General features: G+C 38.3%; 1 protein-coding gene across 5 annotated transcripts; it reads right to left on the minus strand.

Moving 5' to 3' along the window:
- Positions 1-27,882, minus strand: LOC124379434 (histone H4 transcription factor). 5 transcript variants are annotated; one of them, XR_006924426.1, is made up of 12 exons: positions 24,205-24,230; positions 22,288-22,494; positions 19,266-19,495; positions 18,664-18,763; positions 16,613-16,765; positions 12,665-12,742; positions 12,004-12,124; positions 10,439-10,577; positions 9,994-10,118; positions 9,445-9,887; positions 1,922-2,089; positions 2-1,779 (listed from the first exon to the last, which is right to left on the minus strand). XR_006924426.1 is itself a non-coding variant. In XM_046839797.1 (10 exons), exons 2-10 carry the CDS (start codon positions 22,454-22,456, stop codon positions 9,518-9,520), a joined length of 1,485 nt encoding a protein of 494 aa, XP_046695753.1. In that variant the 5' UTR covers positions 22,457-22,494; positions 27,805-27,882; the 3' UTR covers positions 8,274-9,517. The 5 variants fall into 5 exon arrangements, 2 of the variants coding, with proteins under 2 accessions (XP_046695753.1, XP_046695752.1); XR_006924424.1 differs by having other exon boundaries at positions 1-2,089; XR_006924425.1 differs by lacking the exons at positions 2-1,779; positions 1,922-2,089 and adding an exon at positions 8,274-8,686.
- Positions 27,883-27,934: the final 52 nt, after the last annotated feature.

Raw genomic sequence — 27,934 nt, forward strand, 5'->3', positions numbered from 1 at the left:
GTAGTGAGCACTCCTACCACTGCAACATAAAGGACTAGAGAGTTAGGACTAATGAAAATAGACCCTGGGGAAAATTACTAAGTGCTTACAGACTTTACTAAGGCTCTGATTCAATTTTAAATGTGCATTGTTTATTAGCAGTTGAGATTGGGCTAGAGATATGATTGAATCATTTTTATTTACTTTTATTTTTTGCAAATAAACCAACAGTATAAGGAATCCTTGCTGTGGCTTTAAGAGTTTTTTTTATATGTACACTATGTATGTTGTTATATTGTACGTATGTTTGAAAGTAGACATTTAGTAGACAGGAAGTAGACTTTATTATTATTATTATTTTGAATGCATTAAAAGCTTTTGAAAATCAGGAGAAATTTAATATTTTCATGTTTGTGACATAATTGGTGTGGGGATGGGTGGTGGTGCAAATGCCAGGATCATAAATAAATAAATAATAATAAAGTGTTGTACAGGATTCAACTCTGAACACAGTTTACATTATTGAAAGGTGGAAATAGAACAGAATTGTTTTGTAAGTACCATGACTGAGATTTCAACATGATAGCATAGCCAAGCCAGTAAGATTGAGAATTAGAGGAAGAAAAAAAAACAGGCATTAAAGCAAAAATAGGCCATTAAAATTGTATAAAAAATGTATATACACAAACTGCACTGAACTGCTGAGTCTGAAACGAATTAATGAGATGAAAAAGATTTAGCTTTAATGGCCCTGTGCAGTCTACATGTACAGAGACAATGAATTGCAGTTAGCCTCTAATGAGAAATGCCAATGGAGAAAAGTTTATGTTTAATAAAAGTTTTTACAGTTAAAGTAAGTTTGTGTAAAGTATTAAGTGTAATAGCAAAAATAGTCTTTGTGCAAGTACAGCATTTTTTGAGGATGGAGGCAGAATTCAGAAGAGTGACAGCCGAAGGAAGGACTATATTTTTAATATGCATTATAGGCATCATAAGTAGATATAAAACTGACAAAATATTATTGCATATCCTTAAAAAAACATAGTAGCAGCTATCGCTTTTAGTCTCAACATGCAGTTTGGTGCCATTCAGGTGGACTATGTGGCCCAAAGACTAAAAAACAGTAAATAAGTTTTTAAAGCAGTTTAGTGCTGGATTTGCATACCACTTTTTATGAGAATTTTCTTCTGTTTTATGTAAGTGTTTAATGTCATAGAATCTTTAAATGTCTCCGTGTTTACCTGTACTGTAAATGCAAATATAGTTTGCATTCATGAAGCCCTTTTGGTGAATAAATCCCGTTCTTTCAGGGACATGTTTGTTGTGTATTCATTGCACATTGGAAAGAACCTCCTTTACAGATTGAATCTAATATTCTAATCTTTTGAACGAGTGCCTTTTTCCCTACTGTGTCGATGTATTGCATTTTTCAGTGACAGGATGAAGTCAAAATTAAAGTGAAGGGACAAAAGAAAGTCTATCCTGCTGAAGCTGAAAAACAAAATCAAGAAATAACTGCACTGAAAGACAACTTTATTCGATAAATTATTATTGGTGATCTAATCAATCTATCAATCGATCTATAAATTAGTAAGAGTCTGACCACAAAGAAAGAAGTATTCACACTTGCAGTGGGTGCAGTGTGTAAACCAGTGTTTCCAGCCTGACTATTTGATTCTGCACTCGTCCATGAAAGTACAATCATGCTTGATGGACATTGTGTCTTTTGATGGGCAGGAGGAGGTGCCAGCTTCATCAATATCTCTCGTACCGATTTCTACCGTTCCCTATGACACACACCTGTCACATATACACACACAGGCTTATTATGAAAATAATTATCATAGGAAAAAAAATAGAGGAATTGTCTCTATGGATTGAGAGGATAATGCAGGATTGTTCTGTATGTGAATTGTGAATGTCTGGTGAGAGACATACTCACTGAGGCATGATGGCTTAGCAGTCCATTTTCCATTTGATTGACAAGTCCGCATTGGTTCTCCAACCAGCATAAATCCCGGTCTGCACACATGACGCACCATCGAGCCCACCCACCAGTCATTCCCATACACCACCCTGTTAAAATGAACATCTGGCAAACCACAGTTCACTAGCATGCACCACAAGAGGACACAAGACAGAAACAAGGAAAGACAAGACATATGAAAAAATGTATTAATTCCATTAAAAATTACTGACTCTGGGACTCATGGGTATAGCGTGCATGTTTTAATGTTAATATTATTCATGCAGCCGAGCAAGCATACAAGCATTGGTTCTGGAGTTTTTTGGTTCTCTTGGGCCAAAACCAAAAGCCCATTGGGGTGGAGTTAAAGCTGTTGCAGCTTCTCCTAACTGAGTGATGTCTATGAAATGGTGGAGCTGACTCAATGTGTTTGAGGCTGGATATGTGCTATTTAGGGTATCTCAGGTTAAGGTTAGCTACATCCCCTGTTTACAAAAATAAGAAAATGTTGGTATATTTGACCTAAAAAAAAGGTATCTGGAGTGTATACAGTGGATGTCTGGCACAAAAGCAGTATCTCAAACTATAGCACAGAGCAAATCACCTGCATCTGCATCATCAGCATCTGGAAATGTATCACACTGCCAGCACTAATCCACCACATCTGATTGCACTAATTAAAGATGTAATTTGCCATTTTGGTGCCTCTGCTGCATGTGAGGCAAATTGCATTCGCAATAAAAAAACATTAACATGCTTTATCTTCCCACCAACGAACCCTGAAACCTTTGTTATAAATATGCATGTGCTGTGGATTGGATTGTTTTTTAATGAAAAGTGGTGGAACAACTTCACAAACAGTTTCACATCTCAGCATGGACTGTACATTTTAAGTTTAAAAAAAAAAAAAAAAAAAAAGTATATATAAATAAAATAAATCCTAAAACAAATATCTTGTAAATCTTGACCAGATTTATTGTACTGTCAAAAATATAAAGTACAGCTTCCCTAAAAAATGTTATGTTAGATATCATTTGGACATCTTTTAATTTGCTGCAGTGAACTAGAAACGATAGAACCTGGGAAATGTACATATGCAGTTTTTAAAGGTGAAATCATGATAATGACTTCAATTGATGTAATATTATATACAGGTGCATCTCAATAAATTAGTTGTGAAAAAGTTGATCTATTTCAGTAATTTAACTCAAATTGTGAAACTTATGTATTTAATCAATTAAATGCACACAGACTGAAGTAGTTTAAGTCTTTGATTATTTAAATTGGGATGATTTTGACTCATTTAACAAAAAAACACCAATTCACTATCTCAAAAAAGCTAATCAACTCAAAACACATGCAAAGCTTCAAAATGGCTTCATTCAGGTTGGTTCACTAGGCTATACAATCATGGGGAAGATGGCTGATCTGACAGTTGTCCAGAAGACAATCATTGACCTCCTTCACAAGAAGGGTAATCCACAAACATTCATTGCCAAAGAAGCTGGCTGTTCACAGAGTGCTGTATCCAAACACTTGGTGCAGTGTCATCTGCTGGTGTTGGACCACTGTGGGGGTTTTTTAAAAACTAAAAAGTCACTGGACCCATTTACCAAGACATTTTAGAGCGCTTCAAGCTTCCTTCTACTGACCAGGTTTTTAAAGATGCTGATTTAATTTTCCAGCAGGATTTGGCACCTGGCAAAGATTTCAAAGCAGACTGGGGTTTCAAGATGTGCTGTCCAAGTTATTTTGAAGAATTACAAAGAAAAGGGATGTACTGTAGTGGTCAGCCAAAGAAACCTAATGCAGCAAATGAAAAACACATCGTGCCCTTTGACATTGGAAGATATAAAGCAGTGCCATTAACAAAAACTGGTGCTAACCATTGGGACCAAGATACACCCATGTACTCTCTGGAAATGTCTGGCCAGATCTTTTCATTATGGAAGATCTGTGGCCAAAAAGCCATACCTCTGACATGGAAACAAGTCTAAGTGACTCGACTATGCATGAAAACCTAGGAATTGGGGTGCAGAAAAATGGCAGCAATTGCTCTGGACTGATGAGTCAAAATTTGAAATATTTGGCTGTAGCAAGCAACAAGTTCTCAGATGAATTATGAGTACAATAATGAGTGTCTGCAAGCAGCATGAAGCATGGTGGCAGTTTCTAGCAAGGTTTGAGCTGCATTTCTGCAAATCCATTTGGAGAATGGAGATGCCATTAAGACCTATCTTCAGTGTAGAGAAGAACAAGGAGTCCTGGGAGTGAAGGTTTGGCTCCCAGAATCCTGATCTCAACGTCATCAAGTCTACATGAAGAGACCAAAGGATTTGAGGAAGCCTATATAGATGTGTGTAGTACTCCAAGATATTTGGAACAATCGAACTGCTGAGTTTCTTTAAAAACTGTGTGCAAGTGACTTAAAAGAACTGAGGCTGTTTTGCAGACAAAGGCTGGTCAAACAAAATACTGATTTGGATTTGTCTTCTGTTCATTTACTTTCCGTCATATTCATTGATAAAATGATATAAACAGCATATATATAATACACACACACACACACACACACACACACACACACACACACACACACACACACACACACACACACACACACACACACACACACACACACACACACACACACACACACACACACACACACACACACACACACACACACTATATACATATAGTATATACCCCTGCAGACAGACTTGTAGCCCAGCCAGCAGCAACTTGAATCTCCACAGCTGTCCTTCTTGATCTCCCTGTGCTGTTTCTTACATCTTCCAGAGCAAAAAGTGCTGTCCTGGACCAGTATATTTGTGTCAGCTCATCCTTCTGCAATCCTGGTCCATATTTATATACTGTACATTAAAAACACTCAGACATTTACACTGCCATCAAAGAAAATGTTAAAAGATCCTTAAAAATGTTGGGTGCTAAATGAGATGCCAGTTTGTTTGAATACAAACACCACCCTAACATAAAGCATCTTACCACTTCCTTGGTTTCTTCTATTGATGTCATCCCTGTTGATGTTATTCCACATTCACTTCCACAGCTGGAATTAAAGTGGACATCCCAAACACTGACCCCAGAAACAATAAAAGTAAAAAAAAAGCTCCAGGTCTCCTGATTAAAACAGTGTGAATACAATACTTATAATACAACTTATACAATGAATACAACTTATACAAACTTTCTATACTGCACTGACAATGTAAACCAGTGGTCTCAAACTACCCGCTCGCAGGCCCCCCTTCCTCCCTGATGTAAAAAATACAAATATAATCCGGCTCACAAAAATATAAAAAACATTTTTAAAAAATTTTTATTTGCTTAATTCCTAAATTACCCCTTCATATTATATTAAAACAAAAACACGATTCTACTTAAAAAAAATCAAATTTAAAAAAACAAAATTAAAAAACTGTGAAAAAAGCCCCCCGCATGCGGCAGATTTGATAAGAGGAGAGCTGGTTTGGGGCCATTTTTTTTTTATTGTTGTTTGGCTGCGATAGAAAACAAAAAATGTCTCTTTCCAAACCAAAAATATTGGAGTTGCAGTATATTTTTGTGAAGTTTAATGGAAATGCTACCTGTCTGATATGCAAAGAAAAAGTCTCAATTCTAAAGGAATATAATCCTAAGCACCATTACTCGACCAAACACAGAGAACAGTAAAAGAAGTACCAGGAAGACGAGTGAAAAAAAACGAGCCCACGTGGGGGAGTGGCGTTATTTTTTCTCTCGTCTTCCTGGTGTAAAATATTTCTGGAAAAATGTCAACTGCAGTATGTATATATATACATACACATACACATATACACACACAGCTGTTTAAATTTTTCCAGAAATATTGCTCTTTCTTGTTTTGCTTAAATGTTACAGTGGCCCACCAATGAGATGTCAATCACAGCAATGGCCCCCAGCCAATTTCAGTTGGAGACCCCTGATGTAAACACTTGTTGAGAGAGAAGAGAAACAGTATTTCGATTCCTCTGAATGTCTGCACATATGATATCATTGACAAATAAAAAAAGAAAAAAAAAAAACCTTGAATGAGTTGCCTTTGCAACAAGACTTTGCAAGACTATCCCTTTTTATCCAAATTTAATCAACGTTTCCTTTCCACCACTCTCTGCCATCCAGATAGCTAATCCTTCATTCCTGTCAATCTGTTCCCAAATGTGGTAATATATTGATCAGAAAGGAGCTTAGGGTGCTGTGAGCTAATGGATTCTACCCACTCTGGAACCTGCAGAGTAAGAACTAAAGCATGACTATAGCCAATTAAGCAACACTAAGCTCTGTGAGCTTTTTTATCAAACGGCACAGGAAAAACTACTCAAGTTAGAAAATAGTATATAATAACTGCATTGTATTCTGTATAATCAACTAAATATAAAAAGATTCCTGTAATATCAAGCTACACAACCTCTACTGATGAGTATTAGTCAGCAGTGTGTCTTTCAGGAGAGGACGGATTATCTGCCACACGATCTTACAAAGATTTCCAAGTGTTTTCCAAACCTTATTTCTTTCTTTATTTTCTTAGCACTTTTTTCTCCGAAAATATTTTAAATCTCAACTGCTATGTTTCCTGCACATTGATTTCAGAAATAAATGAGCCTTCTCAAATACATGGAAAGGTCAAATCTTACATCTTAGCAAGAGAAAAGAATCTGAACAGTCTTCTGTGCCTTAATATGTTCATTAAATATATAATCAGTGAAATAAACTGATGCTAGACTGAAACGATTCCTCGAGTAACTCGAGCAATTCAAATACAAAAATTCATCGATGCAAATTATTAGATTTTTTTTTAGTCCATTTAACTACACTGTGTTTCCCCACGTACCATTGTGAATGACGCACCACCGGCTAAACTCGAGCGCTCTGGACAGGTAAATACGATGGAAGCCAGTTTCCACCACTTAAATGAAAGAAGAAAAAAAAAGTTTTGCTTTATTTCTCGCAATTCTGACTATTTCTCACAATTAAAAATTGTTTTATGAGTCAGAATTTCGAGAAATAAATTTGGAATTGTGAGAAAAAAATTTGGCAAACTTGAAGCGAAGAAAAGATTCAGGGCAAAAAACACAACAGGATGTTTCCAAAGTTTGGGATCATTTTAAACTAAAACAAAGAAAACACAGTACAGTGCATTTACCCTTTTTAAAGTCATTTTAAGAGATATTTATAGTTGTGATTTATGTATTTATATATTTGCATTTTGATGTCTAATGGCAATTGAAAATTTACTTAATGGGTGTAGTTTTCACAGATATTCTTGCATGCAATTTGTAAGCAATAAAAATATAATTTGTTCTAAAAATAGACACAAATTACTTTTTACCCTCTTATTTTTCTCTTGTATATTTAATATTGCTTCTTAATGAAGGTACATCTTATCCGATTACTCGATTAATCTATGGAATCAGTGGAATACTCAATTACTAAAATAATCGATAGCTTCAGCCCTAATTTAAACCGCTAATTCCTAAACAGATTTAGTCCAGTCGCAAACAAGTGTAGTGTATATTTTCTGAACCGACATCTAACAGCGTTTAGACAGAAAAATAGAGATATAGTTTTGGCCTGATTGGTTGGATGTTAGTGGGCCACGTTGATTTGTTTGTAATAAAGATTGTCTTAACAAAATAGTACTTTGTCAAATATACTGGATAAAATGGTAATTAAAAAAATCTATAAGTAAACATTTTATTAAAATTTTGGCAGCTCCATTTTTTAATAGTGTGTCAATGAAGAATGTAAGATTTAGCCGTCTCAAAAATGTTTCCCAAGATGCTATGAACCTTGCTTCCAACTTTCCTAAAAAAAAAAAAAAAAAAAAAAAACACAAAAAACATGCATGTGTGTACACTTTACATTTCATCCTATTAAAAAGCATCTTATCATTACAGGTTTTCTTGACACGTGCTGTCTATTTGCTCTAAATTCTGTTTAAAGTAGTGCATTATTTAATCGCTAATGCATTAGCAGCCAGAAAACACACTTGATTGACTAATCATTGTGATTTATTACAAATCACATTGAACCAGTATCCTCTAGAAGCTATTAAAGGTATTTGTTTCAAATGAAAAGCTACAAATGTAGACGATTCTCAAAATCTGCTGTAAAGTGAAGCATGTAGCGTTTCCATAAGCGCTCTACTGTATAAAATATTACTGAATCGACCCATATGAGAATGCCATGGGTTAAAAGAAGATAACTTGACATTCAGAATATAGTTGTGAACATTTAGATTGGGCGAGGCCATGGTTATATAAACAAACCAAAGGGGAAGTTCTTATTCTTTTTTATATGAAATTAAATGTCAAATGCAAGTTTTACATAACATCTCAATATGAAACATACAATAACAAAAATCATATTTACGGGAAACAAATATTAGCAGCCAATTATTCAACAATATGAATGTTTGAAAATGACTATAGCATAAAATAAGTGTGAAACCTTTACAATAATAAATAAACAATATAGGGTTTTGATTCCACATACATTATTCTTTTCCACACAGCAAAACACAAACAAATCAGTATCATGTGTTCTTATTTTGTTTTGATATGCAAATGCGAAAAACAGGAAAGCAGATTTATTGATTTTTTTGTCCTGCTACACATTATTGATTTTATTTTATTTATTTACCACTGCAGTACACTTCAGCGACCTGGGTGGGATGTCATCTATTCTAATGCTCTGGTTCTGAAATAAATTGGGAAAACTTCCTGATGATTTTTTGCAGCTACCATTTTGTTTCTTTTTAGCTATATATATAAAAAAAATAACCCAACAATCTAAATTAGTATTGGCATAAATTAGAAAATTCCCGTCTAAGAAGAAATTAGTGCTTTTTTTTGTGTGTAACATTATTTTAAAGCCCAAATCCATTTACATATATTTTTTCTCTATCAAAATGAATGAATTGAATGTAAACGAGCAGAAATGTTATTATTTACAAAGCCATGCGAGCAATCCCATAACTAAACATGTCTGCCAATATGTCTGATTGAACTTGATGCCACAGTATGGGTAGCACCAAAAAGGTACACATAGCACATATCAGATAACCGGAAGCAGAGAAAGCTCTAGATTCAAATTAGCAATTACTTATTTCTGTACTGCACTGTTTGCTGGAGGAGCACTGTTGGAATTTATCAGTAGTATATTTTTAATTAAAGGGGTGATCTGTTGAAGAAGAAAAAAAAAACCCTGACTAAAACAGGTCAAGAAAGACTTTACAAACTACACACTGATTATCAAACCAAAACCTGCAGTGTAGTTTGCTGAACATGGTCCAGAATCCGGCTCTGGTTTGAGCTAAAAACAAAGGCAAAATGTAAGCTTGCTCAGTGATGAATCTCTCCCTCACTCACACACACTCAACTCTCACGCAATACACACTCAAAGAAATTTACTTTAGTCATTTTGTTCTATTAGTGCATAAGCGGTAAGCAATGTACCTGATACTCCTGACTGAGTCCTTCTTTTTAAATGATTAATTATCTAATTTCACTTCATTTAGGACCAAGGGGATTAGACCACCTCCATGCCTAGCTTCTGAGCGGTGTCTTGTAACCGTCGCATCACAGACTCCCCCATGTTCGAATCCACCTCTGAGGAAGAAGCACCACTTGTGAGGTCCAGAAGCACATTCTCGTGATCTTCTTGTGCTCTCCAGTCTCCTTCTCTATCTTCACTTGTGTTCACACTGGTGTTCTCTTCTGCATTCACAGGGAGCGCAGTTTTCTCGGACTCTTCCTCAGAATGTAAGCCTGGTGTCTGTGGAGCAGATTCGCTGCTGTCTCCTCCTCCCTGTCGCTCTCGCATCAGCTGCTCAGTCAACTCTACACTCTCGTAGCGGATCAACTGTAGCCTCATAAATCCGTCCTCATGCTCTTTATATCTAGAATACAGACAAATAGAGAGCGCAGACATACACACAGAGATTCGTCTTGATATACTGAAAGAATTTTAAATTAAAAAAAGTAATGGAATAGCAGTATTTATACCTGAACCTGGGATGCCCTGAAGGCCATTTGAACTGGTGTTTCTTACGTAGGTGTGCGGTGAGATTATTCCCTCTGGTGAAACACTGCTCACATACGTGGCACTTATAGCGGGGAGTATAATCTCCCTAAACATCGCAACACAACAGATTTCCCAAGTGTGTTTACATGCACATAGACAAACCAGTCATTATTAGATATATCTACCAAATGATTAAACAAACCAAAAGAGGTTAAACATGTCTTTTACTGCTACATGTTATTAAGTTTATCAAGCATAGCTTGATAAAACTGTAAAACTGATGACTAACAGATTAACAGTAAACAGCTAAATCCCTTCTGTCTCTACATCTAGATAGTTCCATAGTGTTGTTCTCAAAAGGCCTAGTGTCTACATTTATCTAAATATCTCAATTTCTATGTTCTAGTAGTTTTCTGCTTGGCTCACCTCGTGTACACGTTTGTAATGGTTTTTGATGGAGTGCAGGGAGCGGGTTGAATAGTCACAGTCAGCAAAGTCACAGTGATAGGCCGGTTCACTGCTATGCGTTTCCAGATGCTTTCGCAAATCTATCAGGTTCTTACAGCTAAAAAAAAAAAACACACACACAAGAAGCACACAAATGAGCATGATATGACCACAGTAATGTAGGTGTTTCAGACACACTCGTTGCTACCAGAGGCACATGCCATGCACATGTTTTACATATATTGCCACCGGGAGTAGAATTGGTCATACCAAAGAGCTCAGTGACTTCATAGGATACCACAGGTCAGCTCATGGCATGTTTGCCCTACTAGGCCTGCCCCGATCAATTGTAAGTGCTATTATCAGTCACAAAGTGACAGGCCACACAGAAAAACAAAGTGAGGCTGCTGAGTGCTGAAGTTCATAGCACATACAAAAAATAAAATAAATAAATAAAACAACTTTCCTGTGTTGCATCACTCTTCTTCTAGCACTGCTCGACTGGTCCCACTATCTCTCAGGGTAAGAGGTAGGTATACATCAAGACTTTTTTTGTTCTGGCGCTGAGGTGGTGGAATTAACTTTTCCTAGATGTCCGAACATCTTCAAACAATGAGTGAAAACCTACCTCTTCCTAAAAAACTAGAGCTAAAAAAAGTGTGCTAAAAAAAAGTGTGCTATAATTTATCCTTGTAGGCTGATGGGAACCTAGTGAAGCAGTATTGATTTATTCACTGATAGAGACTTCAAAGCACTTTTGTACATCTCTGGATAAGGGTGTCTGCTGAATGCCTTAAATGTAAATTCTGTAGAGTTCCAAACTGAACAAGAACGGTCTATCAGGAGCTACAAGAAATAGGTCACTATGATCTATGCCAAGCATCAACTGGAGTGGTGATCTCCAGACTGATAAATCATGCTTCACTAATCTGTAAATCTGGTAGATTAATTTTGCTTTTGTGATGACAATACTTAGGGCCTGGCAATCCCTAATAGTTCCCTTGTTATCATCAGAGAATACAAAAAGGTTTTCTATGCAAACATAATGCTTTATTTCTTTAGAACACTGTGGTTTCTACCAAAAACTTTAGTGCGAACCCAATGCGCACATCTGGTTTAAAACCATATACTAGAATGTCGAATTAGAGCAAGGAATCCACATATCAGATATCAGTTTCTGATCTCACAAATGGTCTTTTGGCTAAATGGTCAAAAAATCTCAAATCCTTTATAAAATAATTAAGGTTTATATAGGTGTAATGTCTCCACAGACTTTTTGCCCTATAGCGCTATATGCAGACAGTAAATTATACCTTGCCAGACATTCAGAACAAACTGCAGAGTCTATGATTTGACATGGTTAAGTATCAGCCTCTGAGATTTTCAATGCCATGCTCAGTTTTTTATATACAAGGAATGAAATGGAACCACAATGAATCTATCAACTATTATTAGATTTTTTTAACCCAGCAGAGCCCTAACCCACCATGTTATTGAAAGCACGATGTCCTATGTTTATAGACCAGACACAACCAATTTGTTACCTGTACACGCAATAGTCACAGCTGTAGGGTTTCTCGTTGCTGTGGCGAAATTTGATATGGTTCCTCAGAGAAGATGGTGAGGGGCATGTCATGTCACACAGCGGACACTTATAATGGTTTACTGTTTAGAAAAAAAGTTTCAGGAGTTAGGTCTTGTAAATCTTGGGGGAAAACTTATTTAATAAAGATTAAGATGATTCTAATAAAGATAAAAAAATAAAATGAACATTTATTGAATTATTGGCACCCTTCCCAAAATGAGCAAAAAGATTCTTGCATTTCTAAAATAAACACAATCACATTTAACTCAACAATTAAAGAAAATATTTAGTTTGTTCTAAAAAGAAAAACAAGTGTTCCTTGTGTGAATATGAAGTATGAATATATGGTTGAAAAATGCTTTCACATTGCTAAATGCAGGGATGCCAATAATGTTTTTTCAACGTTTTGTTGAGAGGGGAAAAAATATATATAGTTTTTTTGTTTTATTACTTGATGTGCTTGATTTGTGTCAATGTAAATTTAAGCTAATTAACCACAAACACAATTTCAACCCATTACCATGGGTGCCAATAATTCCAGGATCAATAATGAACATTTTAAATTCATTTCAGTCTCTAATTTAAAATTTCTAATTCTATGAACAGTAGACAGAACATACCATGATTCCTCATGTGGTCTCTCAGCAGCCTTTCAGTTGCAAAACGCTTTGAGCAATGAGAGCACTGAAACCGTTGTCCTACACAGAGACCAGTGTACCAAGAATAAAGATGAGAGATACAGAGGGGGAAAACATTTCCATATCAATTCCATGTTTCTACATACATTCAGCTTAAATACTTTGCCAGGCCCCATAAACCTGCCCAATGTTTTCTTGCTTAGTTGGGTATTTCTTTCTGACTTGGTGATCCCCGTTCATCCCAGAGCATCCCTTCTCCGAAACAATGCCAAACTATTAATGTTTTGACTGTGGCTGTCAAAAAGTCTGCTAACATCTTCTGTTCTACATCTTATATAAGTTCTATTGTTAGAGCCAAAATGTCAAATGTGGACTCATCTATCCACAGAACTTTCTTTCACTCAATCACTTCCACTCAATGTGCTCTTGACTTTTTTTGGTCCATATAAATCCTGCATGTGGCTCAAAAATAATAAAAGAATAGGTGTTTCTAAACTTTTCACAAAACAATGTTCCACTTCCCACTTCCCCATACTGTATATACGATCTGTAAAATGTACATGCTATCCTGACTGTGTATAAAACTTTCTTTCTACTTTTTAATATTCTACCATCACCAAACAAATTATTTGTCTGTGAGCACTTCTTCTTCTTCTTCTTTCGGCTGCTCCCATTAGGGGTCGCCACAGCGGATCATCCGTCTCCATACCACCCTGTCCTCTACATCTGCCTCTTTTACACCAACTACCTTTATGTCTTCCCTCACCACATCCATGAACCTCCTTTTTGGCCTTCCTCTTTTCCTCCTACCTGGTGGCTCCATCCTCAGCATTCTTCTACCAATATAATTTATGTCCCTCCTCTGCACATGTCCAAACCATCTCAATCTCGCCTCCCTCACCTTGTCACCAAAACATCCTACATGCGCTGTCCCTCTAATAAACTCATTTCTAATCTTATCCATCCTCGTCACTCCCAACGAAAACCTCAACATCTTTAGCTCTGCTACCTCCAGCTCCACCTCCTGTCTTTTACTCAATGCCACTGTCTCTAAACCATACAACATCGCAGGTCTCACCACAGTCCTATAAACTTTCCCTTTCAATTTTGCAGATACCCTACTATCACAAATCACTCCTGTCACTCTTCTCCACCCACTCCACCCTGCCTGCACTCTTTTCTTCACTTCTCTAACACACTCTCCATTACTTTGCACTGTTGAACCCAGGTACCTGAATTCCTCCACCTTCTGAAGCTCTTCTCCTGCAACCGCACCACTCCACTGCCCTCCCTCTCATTCACACACATGTACTCTGTCTTACTCCTACTGAGTTTCATTCCCCTTCTCTCCAGTGCATATCTCCACCTCTCCAGGCTCTTCTCAACCTGCTCCCTACTCTCACAACAAATCACAATATCATCCGCAAACATCATAGTCCAGGGAGACTCCTGTCTGACCTCGTCCGTCAACCTGTCCATCACCACTGCAAACAGGAAAGGGCTCAGGGCCGATCCTTGATGCAGTCCAACCTTCACTCTAAACCAGTCTGTCGTACCTGCTGCACACTTCACTGCCGTCACACTGTCCTCATACATGTCCTGCACCACCCTTACATACTTCTCCGACACACCTGACTTCCTCATACAGTACCACAACTCCTCTCTTGGCACCCTGTCGTCGCCTTCTCTAAATCCACAAATACACAATGCAATTCCTTCTGTCCTTCTCTATACTTCTCCATCAACATTCTCAAAGCAAATATGGCATCTGTGGTGCTCTTCCTCGGCATGAAACCATACTGTTGCTCACAGATGGTCACCTCTTCTCTCAGCCTGGCTTCCACTACTCTTTCCCATAACTTCATGGTGTGACTGATCAACTTAATACCCCTGTAGTTACTGCAGGTCTGCACATCTCCTTTATGCTTAAAGATCGGTACCAGCACACTCTTTCTCCATTCCTCAGGCATCTTCTCACCTTCCAAAATCCTGTTAAACAATCTGGTCAAAACCCCACTGCCATCTCTCCTAAACATCTCCACGCTTCCACCGGTATGTCATCTGGTCCAACCGACTTTCCACTCTTCATCCTCTTAATCGCTGCTCTCACTTCCTCCTTACTAATCTTATCTACATCCTGCTTCACCATCTCCACATCATCCAACCTTCTCTCTCTCTGATTTTCCTCATTCATCAGCTGCTCAAAATACTCCCTCCACCTTCTCAACACACTCTCCTCACTAGTCAACACATTTCCTCTCCATCCTTTACTGCTCTAACTTGCAGTACATCCTTTCCAGCTCGGTCCCTCTGCCTGGCCAATCGGTGCAAATCCTTTTCTCCTTCCTTAGTGTCCAACCTCTCATACAGCTCCTCATATGCCTTTTCCTTGGCTTTCGCCACATCCTCTTAACCTGCTGCCGCATCTCCTTGTACTCCTGCCTACTTTTCTCATCACTCTGTCTATCCCACTTCTGTTTTGCCAACCTCTTTCTCCTTATGCTCTCCTGCACTTCCTCATTCCACCACCACGTCTCCTTGTCTTCCTTTCTATTTCCAGATGTCACACCAAGTACTTTTCTAGCTGCCTCCCTCATCACTCCTGCAGTAGTTGCCCAATCATCCAACACCTCCTTAACACCACTGAGCCTCTCTCTGACCTCTTCCCTGAACCTCACACTACACTCTTCCTCCTTCAGTTTCCACCATCTTATTCTTCTTTCAGTCCTCACTCTCCTCCTCTTCATCCTCGCCTCCAAAACCATCCTACAGACCACCATCCCATGCTGTCTAGCTACACTGTCCCCTGCCAACACCTTACAGTCGCCAATCTCCTTCAGGTTGCATCTCCTGCATAGCACATAGTCCACCTGTGTGCACCTTCCTCCACTCTTATCGTCACCCTATGATCCTCCTTCTTTTAAAATAAGTGTTCACCACTGCCATTTCCATCCTTTTAGCAAAATCTACCACCATCTGCCCTTCCACATTCCTCTCCTTAAAACCATACCTACCCATCACCTCCTCATCACCTCTGTTCCCTTCACCCACATGCCCATTAAAGTCCGCCCCAATCACCAACCGTTCTTTCCTAGGTACACCATCTACCACTTCATCTAATTCACTCCAGAATCTTTCCTTCTCCTCCATCTCACAGCCAACTTGTGGAGCATAGGCACTGATGACATTTATCATCATCCCTTCAACTTCCACCTTCACGATCATCACCCTATCAGAAACTCTCTTCACCTCCACTACACTCTTACTGTACTCTTCCTTCAGAATCACCCCTACACCATTTCTCTTTCCATCCACACCATGATAAAACAGTTTAAACCCACCTCCAATGTTCCTGGCCTTACTCCCTTTCCACTTGGTCTCCTGAACACACAACATATCTACCTTTCTCCTCTCCATCATATCAGCTATCTCTCTCCCTTTACCCGTCATAGTACCAACATTTAAAGTACCAACCCGAACCTCCACTCTCCTACACTGCTCCTTTCCCTGCCGTCTCTGTAGACGTCTTCCTCCTCTCCTTCTCCTCCTTCGGCCAACAGTAGCCCAATTTCCACCGGTACCCTGTCATTAACGATACCTGTGGCGGTCGTTGTTAACCCGGGCCTCGACCGATCCGGTATGAAATTCTCATTTGTGATCCGCATATTTGATTTGGCACGTGTTTTACGCTGGATGCCCTTCCTAACGCAACCCTCCCCATTTACCCGGGCTTGGGACCGGCACTAAGAATGCACTGGCTTGTGCCTCCCTAATGGCTGGGTTATTTGTCTGTGAGCACATTGGCAATGAATTCATTGTTAAACAAATATGCATAAATGAATTTCTGATACAATTAAATCCATGTAAATTGAATGCTGGGACCGTTTATGTTGCTACCTTACACATATTACATCCCGTTGCATCGCTTACCCTCTATAGAAGTCTGTCTTCGGATATGGTCGAAGAATTTGGTGTTGTTGGCAAACATTCCCCCGCAGGTAGGACACGCCACCAGCTTCTCTTGAGTGTGACTGCGCATGTGCTCCCGTAGTTTAAACCGGCCCTTAAATGAAGCTTCACAATCTAAAAAAAACAAACAAACAAACAAACAACTGTCACAACAGCACAAATATACGTATTAATTAACTGATCGCCTACTATTGTTAAAACCTTTACATATCATTACTGAGTCATCAGAAAAGTAGTAATATTTGTTACTACTTGCTTACTTGTAAAGCATATGTTATAAAATGCATTATTTATGTTTTTTTTTTTATAATAACTTGCAAAAGTCCTGAAACAAAAAGGTGACAACTAAAATATCTACAGTACATAGCAAAAGCATTCAGCCCCTGAACAGTTCTCTTACAATATTACACAGGGCACAATGAAATTTCATTTTGGTTGATATTTCATAAAATCTTTTTAAAAATAAATAGGTGATGCTGAATTTATGTTGGGAATAATTTTTTATAAAAAATAAAAAAATTAAATAACTTGAAGAAGTATTCAACCCCAAACGTTAATACTTGGTTGAGCCACCTTTTCTGCAATAAGTCTGGGATACGTACACTAAACGAACACAAACATTTGTGGACACCTGCCCATAGAATTCATATGTTCAGCCACAAGAGTGTTAGTAAAGTCAGCTTTTGATGTAGACTGAAGAGGCCTGAGGTGCAGTCAGTGTTTCAATTCATCTCAAAGGTTTTCATTAGGGTTTAGGTCAAAGTTCTATAGCAGTCCACTCAAGACCTTCCAATTCAACTCATGTAAACTATATCTTCATAGAACAGGTCAATCCTGTTCCTGCTAGTTCAAATAAGGAACAATGAAGTGCTACTGCATCTAAAGGCATAATTGTGCTTCAAAGTAACAGTTTGGGGGTGAACCACATATAAAAAAGTCAGGTGATGCAACAGTCCAGACTTATTCTACTTGCCAGATTTGCTCCCGTTTGTACAGAGGGTACATTTTAAGCTATTTTTTCTAACCTTACAAATGTTTTGTAGTGCTCTTGAAATGATTGCCTGGTGCACCATTACTCCCCTCCCAGTCTACAAACTCTGTAGCTACGTCAAAGTGATAGTTGGTCTACCGGTGTCTTTTTTTTCCACAAGTCTCCTTCTTGTTCTTGCTGAGTCTTGAGGTGCGGCTTTTAACTAAAAACCCTTCAACAATGTTTTTCTTTTAATTTAGAAATGTGGCCAACTTTTATAAATTCACAGGTCTATGCAAATGGTAAGATAATAGTCTCCTTGATGGAGAAATGTCTTTCATCACTGTAAACTGAAAGCTTCCCCAGCACAGGGATTAAATACTGATTCCAGTTTGATATTTCAGGTTTTTTCCCAAATATTTCCCAACATAATTTCAATGTCACTTTCCAATATATAAGTTTGAGTTTCAGGGATTTCCAGAGATATCCAGAGGTTTTTACACTAAACCATTTCTAGACAGTTATTCTATTCTGAATAGATAGGAAAACAAAACACATCGTTCACTGATTGGCAATCCTGCGGGCGGAAATATCTCTTTGATGATGTGACAGAAATTAACTCAAACATGGTAACTCAAAAAACTACTTTATATAAACATGGTGAACAGAAAAAAAACCCACAAAACACACTTTTTTTTTTAAACATTGAGCCAGACAACAGTAAAAGACCACACCAGGTTTTACTCCTGTCAGCCAAGAACAGGAATCTCACATTTGCAGTGGGCACAGACTCCAAAAAAAACAAAACAAAAAAGGAGCATTTGAGAAGATAAAAGGAATTGTCTGGTCTTCATCCCTCTTCAAATCTCTAGGTATAGTGCATCTGTCCCTGCGTAACCTCGGATTACTGCTCTGGTGTGACAGCAGTGAAACCTCTGTGTGTAATTTTTAACTTTTTTTTATTTTATTTTTTTTTTACTTTGAACCATGTTTATATGACTCTCAGATTTTATGACAACATGTAAATAATTTAACAGTTTACCTTTCCAGCCACAAAACAGTACGTTCTCTTTATTGGCTTCTAGGCAATGTGCATGCATCTCAACGTGCCTGTAGAACCACTCCGGGTTATCCATGGTCATCTTTGAAAATCAAAAAGACAGCATGCAATTAACCCATTGAAGAATGGTATGTACTGGCATTAAAGCAATTCTTTCACCCTTAATCCCTGTTCTTTGCACATGTGACGTATATTTGACTATCACATGCAACAATTTGCAATTTTACTTTTAAAAAAATGTATACCAAAAGTCAAAAGGCAGCCCTTATGGTAATCAATAACTGTTTACCCAAAAGCATGTGTTGTCGACCAACTTTATAAATGAAGTTGTTAAAATTTGTAAATTTTCATATGCAAAAGCTAAAGGATATATAACTGATTTGGAATGAATAACATTTAAAAGGTGAATATATTTAATAATAAATATTATTTATTTCGAGAACACCTCATTCTTTCATAAAAATAAATATCCTTTCTCGTTTGCTTTGAAAGTGTGTAGTTTAAAATGTGTTTCAATTCTTGCCTGTGCTAATCACAAGTGCGACAAATAATACGTTATTTTTTCAACAATAGATCTCGCTGACCTCACAATGCTCCCACAGGCAGAGGAAACTCTCCTGGACCTCAGGCACAATGTTGCGGTTCTGAAGACCCACTGAACAGTCACCGGTTTTGGGGTGAGCCTTAAGCATAGCTAAACCCCATTGCTTTAGCTTAGTGTGGTAGCAGTGAAAGAGCATGTGTCTTAATAACTCTCCATCACACTCCACCGAGCAGAAGCCGCAGTCCTGCCACAGGCAGCTGTGCACCTCTTCTGAAAAAAAAAAGAAAAAAAAAAAAACATTTCAATCACTTTGTCTCATGTGAGCTAAACACAAGTAAGCCTTGACATTGTCACTGAAACCTAAACGCCACTGTATGATATATTTTGGATGCTGATAGATAGTAAAAAAATGAAAGAAAGAAAGAAACTTGTGGAAGAGAAACTAATGTGACAATGCAGTGTGTAACATGATGGAATGAGTGAGCAAGGATGCTGCTGTGATAATGCGCTGTGCTCTAAATCTAAAAGCAAACAACATAAATATTTGAAAAATTTACTAGCACTGTGCTGCTGCCCTAACAGGTCTCGCCAGTAGTTTGAGGTCATGGTTGTCAGACTGCCAACCTACATTAAACAGCAAGTAAAATACAGTGGAACCTCGGGTTACGAATTTAATTCGTTCCGGTACTTTATTCGTAACCTGAAAAGTTCGTATCCCGATACAAATTTCCCCATAATAATGAACAGAAACTTCGTAATTGCTCTGGACAACCAAAATATTACTTAAATAAAAATAAAGCCAATATTCACTAATATTATTTACTTTTAACATGTTATATTAAAATCATACCACATAAAAACATACAAAAGAGGAAAAGATCTTTACCGGTACTTTCCTTTGAGAAGACTCGCTGCAGGAGACGACGTCAGAGAAGGGGAGGAGGAGAGTTATTGTTTGGAAGGAGAATCTTATTATATTATATTATTATATATTATTATATATTATATTATAGAATATTAAAGACAGTGTTATTAACACGAACGCTGAGACAATTGTTGCATTAGAGGAAAATGAGAGCTGTTTCTTTAAGGCTACTATCAGTTGGTATTGAAGTCCAGAGTGAAATTCATTATGGGTATTGTACTTGGAAAAGACTGTAACCCTGCTAATCTATCTTCATAAAAACAAGTAAAGTGGTTATGCATCGGCTAATGTTGTCCATCTCATCATTCCACGAGCATCAACTAACGAGTTGTTACGCTGCTGCCGGGAAAAGTTCAAGCGGATAAGTAACACGATGCTCTCGCTAGGGACACAGGACGCTAACTGATGTGACGAGCTGCGTGGATAGAGCAAAAACAACCAACTTGCCTGCGATTTTTTGGTGAGCGACGTTCGTATCCCGATATTTTGTTCGTAACCAGGGGCAAAAATTTTGATGAACTGCGATTCGTAACCTGAATTATACGTATGCCGGGGCGTTCGTAACCACTGTAATGTGTTTGCATTTCAGTAATGCAAACTGGATTTTATTGTAATCTTGCAAATTTTGAAAGCCATCAAGGATCACCTGTATCCCTAAATGCTTCTCTAACATGAGTTGTGGGCACAATCAGTACGTTCTCGTGAACGCAGCCTGTCGTGCATTAAAAATGGAAATTTGCTCTGGGGCTCAAAGCAAGATTTATAATATGAAAGAAAAAAGAAAAAAAAAACAAGACAAGAATAAATTAACTTTTCAAAAGGTTTTTCCACATGCATTTCTAACAAATACGAAATTAAGACTTAATATGACTTATTCAAGTAAATGCAGTTTAAAAGAACACACGGTTCTTAATATACCGTATTTCCCGGACTATAAGCCGCTACTTTTTTCCCACGCTTTGAACGCCGCGGCTTAAACAACGAAGCGGCTAATTTATGGATTTTTCCTGGGTTTTTCCCGGTTTCACAAACTTCAAGACAAAAAACTGAGCCCCATAACATTAGACCAATGAAATTGCCGAACGAGTTCAGGTGAACCAATGAAATTCTTTATATCAAATCAGATGCGCTCCCACTTTGACATAAATATGGATGAGGTTCCTCTGACGTTTGACCTGCCTCTCACTCGCACTGTCTACAGGAAATGCAAATCATTCGTCACGCTGAAAACAACCGGGCATGAAAAAACGCACTTCACCTGTGTTCTGAGCTGCACGGCATCGGGAGAAAAACTTCATCGATGGGGATTTTTAAACGCACGACGATGCCAAAAGATAAACTCTCGAGAGAAATAGTTGTGAAAGGAAGGAGGAAGACAGTGAACAATGACTTTCTTGGTAGGCTACTGTTTAGATACAAGCCGTGTAACAGTCACTGTCTTTCGTTAAAGCCTGTGTAAAGTTCATTAGTTTCAGTGTAGACACCTGCGGCATATTTATGTTCAAAATAAAAATCTTTGTCAAATTCAGCAAGTGCGGCTTATATTTGGGTGCGCTTAATAATCTGGAAATTACGGTAATATATACAGATCTTATCGAAAGTTTAGAAACACAGTCTTTTATTGTTTTGAGACACATGATTTAATCTTTTCATCATATGCAACATATTACAGTAGGCAACGGGCACAAACCTACACGAATTGGGCATTGAATGACTGAAAGAAAGTTCTGTGGACAGATGAGCTCAAATTTGACATTTTTGGCTTTAACAGAAGACCTAAAAAAAAGCTGAGGAAAGAAGAGAAGTTACCAGACTGTCTCAATGTGGAAGCTCATTTGATTGCGGTTGTTTTAGAGCAGGGAAGGTTGGAGAAGGTTGGTAAACAAAATTACCCAACCATCTTTGCTAAAATTCCATACTTCAATGCCATGCAATTCCATCTGGACTGTGGTAATTGATATTGACACAGCAAGATATTTGAACTGAATGTTAAGTTGAAAACCTGTACATATTTGTTTGATCAATCTTCATACTGTTAAATTACCTAGTTACATATAAACAAGGTACATGCACGTGTCTCTGAAAACCCACAAAAGGTGTTTACAAACTTTTGACTGCCACTGTATGTAGCACATACCTGGTATATCTGGGTCTTCGCTCTCTGCAGTGAGGTCTTGGTAATGCACTTCCACGTGCTGACAGAACTCCTCCATCCCACCAAAGGTCTCCTGGCAAGAGCTCCATTCACAAGTGAGCTCGAGCACAAACTCCTCTCTGCGAGGGGCACGCTTGCCTGGTGGAGCCATTACTCAGTGACAAGTCAGACGTTAACTCTTCCAAGTCTCTAAAGCACACAAAGTATTCAATGTGAATTAAGTATGCAATCAAGATCTCAAAATGCTATTGACAACTCAGCAAGCTTTCCTGAAATATTACAGCTACCACATCATTACATGCTAATGATTTGGCCTACTTGATCAAACTGGCCAAACATAGTGTGTATGTACATGTCATACAAAATAGCAAACATGTTTTGTCCTTCGTCTTTTTACAGCTGCTCCTGCCAGGGTACATCTGCCTCTATCAAATCAACTACCTGCATGTTTTCCCTCACCACATCTACAAAACTCCTCCTTTTCTTTTTCTCATTTAATCCTTCCTGGTTGCTCCATCCTAAGCATTCTTCTACCGATATACCCCATGTCCCTCCTCTGCCAAAGCATCTCAATCACTCCCCCCTCACTTTGTCTCCAAAATTTGTTACATGTGCTGTCCCTTTAATAAAATAATTTCTAATCCTTTTCAACCTCATCGCTCCCAACAAAAATCTCAACATCTTCAGGTCTGCTACCTCCAGCTCCACCTCCTGTCTCCACCATACACCACAGGTCTCACCACATTCCTATACACTTTCCCTTACACTCTTGCAGATACTCTTCTATAACTAATCACTCCTGTCACTCTTCTCCACCCACTCCACCCTGCCTGCACACTTTTCTTCACTTCTCTAACACACTATCCATTACTTTGCACTGTTGACCCCAGGTACCTGAACTCCTCCACCTTCTCCACCTCATCTCCCTGCAACCGCACCAGTCCAGTGCCCTCCCTCTCATTCACACACATGTACTCTCTCTTACTCCTGTTTTAACCAAAATAATGCAAAGTGAGAAAATGCCTGTTAGAGGCCGGCCGAATAATCTGGCAGATTTTTTTAATCAACCCACTGTGCTGCAAATTATGCAGATTACTAGGCAGGTGCATCTGACTCACCAAACCGCAAGTGTACATTTTGCATTTGCGCGAGAGACCATAACTCTCTCTTACCAGCAATAGTCTGTATTTAGCATACAAACAGTGAAACCGGAAAAGCTAGAACTGTAAATATATAAAGCAATTTATATTTACAAAACCCCACCGACATTCACCGACTGCCGACCGTCAGCTTTGAGTGTCCCGGGCTTTAAATTCTTATAATTCGTTCTTAATCTTGCGTATATATTTTATTGGTTAATTGTTTTGTTAGTGAGCCTGTAACCAGCTGTGGCACGGGTACAAAAACCTGGTAACAAGTGGACTGATTGTAGAGGTTTGTGTTGTTCAATAAATGTTTAACTTAAGCAATTTTCTGTATCACGTCTTATTAATTAAAACAATTAAAAAGAAATTCGTCAAACATCTGCATCATATTTCGGCACTTGGCTGCCCTGATTTCTAAATATCAGCATCAGCCTGAGAAAAATATCGGTCGACGTCTAATGCCTGACATGTCATAGACATCTAAATAAAAATGTCCACAAAAACTAGAGAGAATATTTTTGGTGTTTGATATGAACAGTCTAGGATTGCATTATGTGAAGCAGGACCAAATGTTAGGAAGGTTTCCTATCTAGCTCAAAGAACCAATTGTAAGGGATTTCATTATCTGGTGTACTCTGATCAAAAGATTGTACTGGCCCCAGCGTGTCAGTAAAAACAGAGTACAGGATTCAGAACACTTAAACTTTACTCGGTTTAAAATTGATTGTGTGTAATTTTTTCTGTCAGTTGCTACCTGCTGTTCAGTAGGTTGCGTGATGCCGAATGACGACTGCTGGTCAGTGTTCTGGCATGGAGAACGGTGCACTGTGATGTCAGAGGTAACTTATCATGAGTGTTAAACTGTATGTCTGCCTCTAGTGGTGAATCGTGGAAATACAACTGAATGGGAATACTTTCCTACACTGCCACCCCCAAATATGCATGGCATATTGGTTTGATCTTGAGGTCATCCTCATCAGCTAGCTCTGGTAGATTAATGAGATGGGTAACAGGTGTCATTAAAGTTTCTGGCTGCAATTCTGAGGGGGTGCCTCTGCGTAGTATAAATCTCCCAAAAACCAAGAGGAAGGAATCAGTGTCTATAGCTGTGAGGAGCTCAATGTGTACACATCGAGTCATGAGACACTTAAAGATCATTAAATATTATTCAATAGCGATCTCTACTGCCAGGTTTTGAGGCAGGGGTGTCAAACTCAATTGCACAGGGGGCCAAAACGCAAAGCGCCCATAAAAATATCTCCTGTCGAACACAAGACATCGCACACCTTCATCATGCAGCTCTTCAGAAACTTTCCCCCGGTAAATAACCGGCTGATTTGACTCTGATCTCTTCTGCTTTCACACCAGCTTCACTTTGTGATTTTGCTCTGGTGAAAAACGTCTGCTGAAATGTCAGATTCTTCTTTAACTCTTCTACTTTCTGTATCTTCTGCTCTGCATTCAGGTTTTTTCAGCTTCTCCTGATGTTTTGTCTCGTGGTGCGTCTTAGATTTAATTCCTTAATTACAACCACATTAACTCCACATGGGTTTACCGGCAGTGTCAGTAAACATCTACTCAGAATCCCATCGGTTTTGAAAGGCTCTGTTTTCAGAATCAACTTTTCACCATTGTGAGGGGCTTCGCAATAACTTTACAATAGGGTTGTATACATCAATAGAATCTTGACTTAATTGATGCGGGAATGTTCCCAGGTCGCCTAGCATTCGACAAGGCAGCTGAAGAGCTGCATTATGGGATCTGTAGTTTGTGTGTTATCAGCACTTCATATCGCCGGGCCATTAAATAACAATAACAATAGATCTGTATAAAATGATCTTGTGGGCCAGATATAATTATACATCGGGCCAGATGTGGCCCGCGGGCCTTGAGTTTAACACATATGTTTAAGGCATCTAAGGGAGGGCATTCGGCGAAAGCGACCAGATCTGTGGCGCGCTAGTCTCTACATATTCTGATACGAACTCATATGAATGTATGGATGTGCTCAATCTCAATCAATTTAAATATCATTAAAAAGTTAATTTATTTTAGTAATTTATTACAAAAAGTGAAACTCGTATATTATATAGATTCATCACACACAGACTGATATATTTCAAGTGTTTATTTCTTAAAATTTTTATAATTTTGGCTCACAATTAACAAAAACTTACCAATTCACTCAAAAAAATACATCATTTTTTGTGAATTGTTGGCCTTCCAAAAATGATATACATTTACAGTACATGTACTCAATACTTGCCAATTTGCTGTATTACTGACTGAATTTGGCGTGGCATGGAGGTGATCAGTCTGTGGCACTGCTGAGGTGGTGTGGAAGCCCAGGTTTCTTTGACAGTGGCCTTCAGCTCATCTGCATTTCTTGGTCTCTTGTTTCTTATTCAGGTCTGGTGAGTTTGCCGGCCAGTTAAGCACACCAACACTATGGTCATTTAACCAACGTTTGGTGATTTTGGCAGTGTGCGCAGGTGCCAAATCCTGCTGGAAAATTAAATCAGCATCTCCATAAGGCTGGTTAGCAGAGGGAAACATGAATTGCCCTAAAACATCCTGGTAGACAGCTGTGCTGACCTTGGACTTGATAAAACACAGTGGACCAACACCAGCAGATGACATGACTCCCCAAACCGCCACTGACTGTGCAAACTTTACACTGGACGTTGACCAATTTGGATTCTGTGCCTCTCCTCTCCTCTTCTTGACTCTGGAACCTTAAATTCCAAATGAAATGCTACATTTTCTTTCCTTTCATCTGAAAAGATGACTTCTTCATCTGAAAAGATGAGGTCTTTTTGTCCTTTGCCCAGGTAAGACACCTCTGACATTGTCTCTGGTTCAGCAGTGGCTTGACACAAGGAATGCGTGAGTTGTAGTCCATGTACACGTCTGTGCATGGTGGCTCTTGAAGCACTGACTCCAGCTGCAGTCCACTCTTTGTAAATCTCCCCAAATTCTTGAATGGGCTGCGTTTCACCTTTTTCTACCACATTGTTTCCTTCCATTCAACTTTCAATTAATGTGCTTGGATCCAGCACTCTGTGAACAGCAGCTTCTTTAGCGATGACCTTTTGTGTCTTACCCTCCATGTGCAGGGTGTCAATGATCCTCTTTTGGACAAGTGTCAAGTCAGCAGTCTTCTCCCATGATTGTGTAGCCTGAACCAGACTGAGGCATGATTTAAAGACTCAGGAAACCTTTGCAAGTGTTTGGATTTAATGAGCTGATTAGAGTGTGACACCAAGAGTCTCTAATATTGAACGTTTTTATTAGCTGTAAGCCAAAATCATCAAAATAAAAACAAATAAACACTTGAAATACATCAGTCTGTGTGTGATGAATCTATATAATATACAAGTTTCACCTTTTGTATAGAATTACTAAAATAAATTAACCAGTAGATAGATTAGTCTATTAATAGATTTAACTATTATTCGCAAAGGGAAATGTAAATGTTACAGCATGCAAATCAGAGAAATGAAATGAGAATGTAGAAGAATATAACAATGAGAAAGAGGTACAATTATTATATATACAGGTAGTCGTCGACTTACAACCTATGCAACTTACGACCATTACGACCACAATCGCTAGCCGCGGCGTACGTTATTTTTTTTTACCAGCTTCCGGCATCATTTCACAGTACTGTACACTGTCGACAACTACCTGTACATAAATATTATAAAAAAAACTATTCTTACCCAATGTTTACACAAGTTAGTCAGGTGGGAATCTGAGAACTGCCCATTGCAGAACAATATGTTGTTTTTAAGTTAATGGAGATTTTATAGATGTGACATGCAGCGACTTATGCTAAGAGGAATAATGATCCACTGCTTTGAAAGTATGCAATATTTGCCGTTGATATTAAACAAAACAACCGTCACAGATCATGATGGCGAGAACATTATTTTTGGCCAAATTAAGTTTTGGCCCTTCGCGCGACAATGTTTAGACACCCCTGTGCTGCATCGTTTATCTATAATGTAAGTCAATGTATAATACAGGGAAAGTAAAACACACATACAGAGATGATTTACTAAACAAAATAATTTAGATCAAAACGCTTGAAACGTCAGCTGTATATGTAACTCAATAGTCTATGAATACTAAAAGTTTGCGCGCTTTTTTCATTAAAATTATACAACAGTGTTTGTTTGTTTTTTGTTTAGCCGGCTAGCAGGCTCGTTAGCACAAACATGATCAAGTAGCTCTACCGGTATTCAAGGGATTTTTTTCTTTTTCGCTATGATTATAAATAAAATAAGACACTTTTCTCTGTGGCATTTTTGTTTTTACTCGAACACTGTCAAGCTGAACAGAAACAGCTCACCTGATTTCACTGCCTTCAACATTTCCGATTTTCCATTTTCCATCTCACAACAAACAAACGAATCCCCCACGTCCCCGCCCCCTTAACATCCAAGCCAATCAGATTAGCCTGCTCCAGTCCACTTAACATA

Source organism: Silurus meridionalis, chromosome 25 (genome assembly GCF_014805685.1).
Source record: "Silurus meridionalis isolate SWU-2019-XX chromosome 25, ASM1480568v1, whole genome shotgun sequence".
Taxonomy (NCBI): Eukaryota; Metazoa; Chordata; class Actinopteri; order Siluriformes; family Siluridae; genus Silurus; species Silurus meridionalis.

Excerpts from the sequence above, each read along its gene's own strand:
- LOC124379434 (XM_046839797.1), bottom strand. The coding sequence starts at position 22,456 with ATGGCTCCACCAGGCAAGCGTGCCCCTCGCAGAGAGGAGTTTGTGCTC. Across the intron at positions 18,764-19,265 it reads GCCTGTGGGAGCATTGTGAG|ATGACCATGGATAACCCGGA; the intron begins GTCAGCGAGATC and ends TGATTTTCAAAG. Across the intron at positions 12,743-16,612 it reads AAGACAGACTTCTATAGAGG|GACAACGGTTTCAGTGCTCT; the intron begins GTAAGCGATGCA and ends GTCTCTGTGTAG.